The 1,763-nt window shown below is 53.5% G+C and overlaps 1 protein-coding gene across 1 annotated transcript in view; it reads left to right on the plus strand.

The window, feature by feature from the left end:
* Nucleotides 1-1,284, plus strand: part of PTSG_02254 (uncharacterized protein) — a 9,809-nt gene extending 8,525 nt beyond the window's left edge. The window contains exons 6-7 of the mRNA XM_004996682.1: nt 142-440; nt 681-1,284. Of these exons, the coding sequence (XP_004996739.1) occupies nt 142-440; nt 681-1,058 (677 nt within the window). The 3' untranslated portion in view covers nt 1,059-1,284. The remainder of the gene's footprint in view (nt 1-141; nt 441-680) is intronic.
* The last annotated feature ends 479 nt before the right edge of the window (nt 1,285-1,763 follow it).

The following is a 1,763-nucleotide window of genomic DNA, read 5'->3' on the forward strand; positions in this document are numbered from 1 at the left end:
CTCTACACACACACACACACACACACACACACACACACACACACACACACACACAAACACACACACACACACAAACACACACACACACACAATTTGATATCACCTCACAATTTGCCGCGTTGTTTTGACATGCCACAACAGAGGACGATTGGCTGCCTGCTGATTTCTCGGAAGCGCTGGTGTTCTCGCGGCAGGGCCTTGAGCGGCTGCATTCGACCATTGCGGGCCTGCAGGAGGAGAAGACGAAGCAGCGCCAGGTGTTTAAGGAGATTCGGTCCACACAGGCGCGCCTGCACCGGGAGCTGAAGGAGAAGGAGGCCGAGAACAAAGAGTACAAGCGCAAATGCGATGAGATGCAGCACCTCAAGTTTGGGCGCATTGTTGACTTGGAGGAATTGGACGCCAGTGGCAGCGGCAACCGCCAAGCAGAGCAACTCAAGGTGCGATTTTGACGTTTGTGTGTGCGTGAGTGTGTGAGTGTGTGTCTGTGTGTCTGTGTGTGTGTGAGTGCGTGTGTCTGTTTATGTGTGTGAGTGCGTGTGTCTGTTTATGTGTGTGTATGTGTGTTTGTTTGCGTGTTTACGTTTTTCTGTTTGCGTGTGTGCCTGCGTCGCTGAACTGCGTCCACCAACACATCACAGAGCTCACTTTTTTTTGTGTGTGTGCTTGCCTTGGCGCAGGAAACACAAGCCGAGATTGAGTTTGAGCAAGAGAAGGAGACGCGCGACCTTGACCTTGAAATCTCTCGCCTGCGCAGCGAGCTGTCGATGCTGACGCGCCAGAACACGGCCGTACTCTCTGATCTGACGGATCTCAAGCGGGACCGCTCTGAGCTTGAGAAGCAGCTGGACAGCGGCAAGCAGCTGCTGCACACGTCCGCCGCAGAGGAGGTGGCGGCGCACACGCGCGAGGAGGTGAAGCGCTTGAAGCGGCTGGCCAACATGCAGCAGGAGCAAATCTCAAGTCTGCACTCGGAGCTGCAGCAACTCATCCGTAAGGGCGGGCATGTTGCCCCGCCTCAAAAGTCTTCAAACGTCGCCCCTTTGCCGCCGCTGTGACCGAAAACACGAGGAGGGGACGTGTGAATGTGGAAACACACCTGGTTTGGGTTTGAGTAGTTGCCCTTGTGTGTGTGTGGGTGTGGGTGTGTGTGTGTGGGTGGGTGGGTGTGCGCTTTTGATGTTTTTTTTTTTTTTGTGTGTGTGTGTGCTTCGTGCTCAAGCTGTAGTGAGCTTGCATGCAAGAAAGCAAGAAGAAGTAAACAAGAAGTGACGCAAGTCTCATATGCACACATGCTGTTTCATCACAACGGAAGCGTTGGTGTTGTCAAGAGAGGTGTTTATGGTGACGGTGGATTGACTGGTCAGGAAGAAGATGAAGAAGACAGAAGAAGAAGAAACAAAAAAGCACGAGGCAGAAAAGACATCACGCCATGATGTGTGATGAGACGCTTGTCGCGTTCATGGAGCGTGCAGATGACAGGGGCAAAGGCGAAAAGCAAAACCACCACACTCACTCGCACACAAAGCAGAGCGGCTGGGAGGCAAGCAACAAAGGAACATACACATGGTCACAATCAGAGGAGGGCGAGCCCAAACGCCACGAGTGCGGAGACACCGACGGTGGCATATCCCGTCTTGTACAGGTCAGGCAGCGTCAGACCCTTGGCAACATCCCACACCTGCATACCGAAGGGGGAGGGGAGGTGTGAGACAAAGTGAGAAAGTGGTGTGTGTGTGTGTGTGTGTGTGTGTGTGTGTGTG

Source organism: Salpingoeca rosetta, assembly GCF_000188695.1.
Source record: "Salpingoeca rosetta unplaced genomic scaffold supercont1.5, whole genome shotgun sequence".
Classification (NCBI taxonomy): domain Eukaryota; class Choanoflagellata; order Craspedida; family Salpingoecidae; genus Salpingoeca; species Salpingoeca rosetta.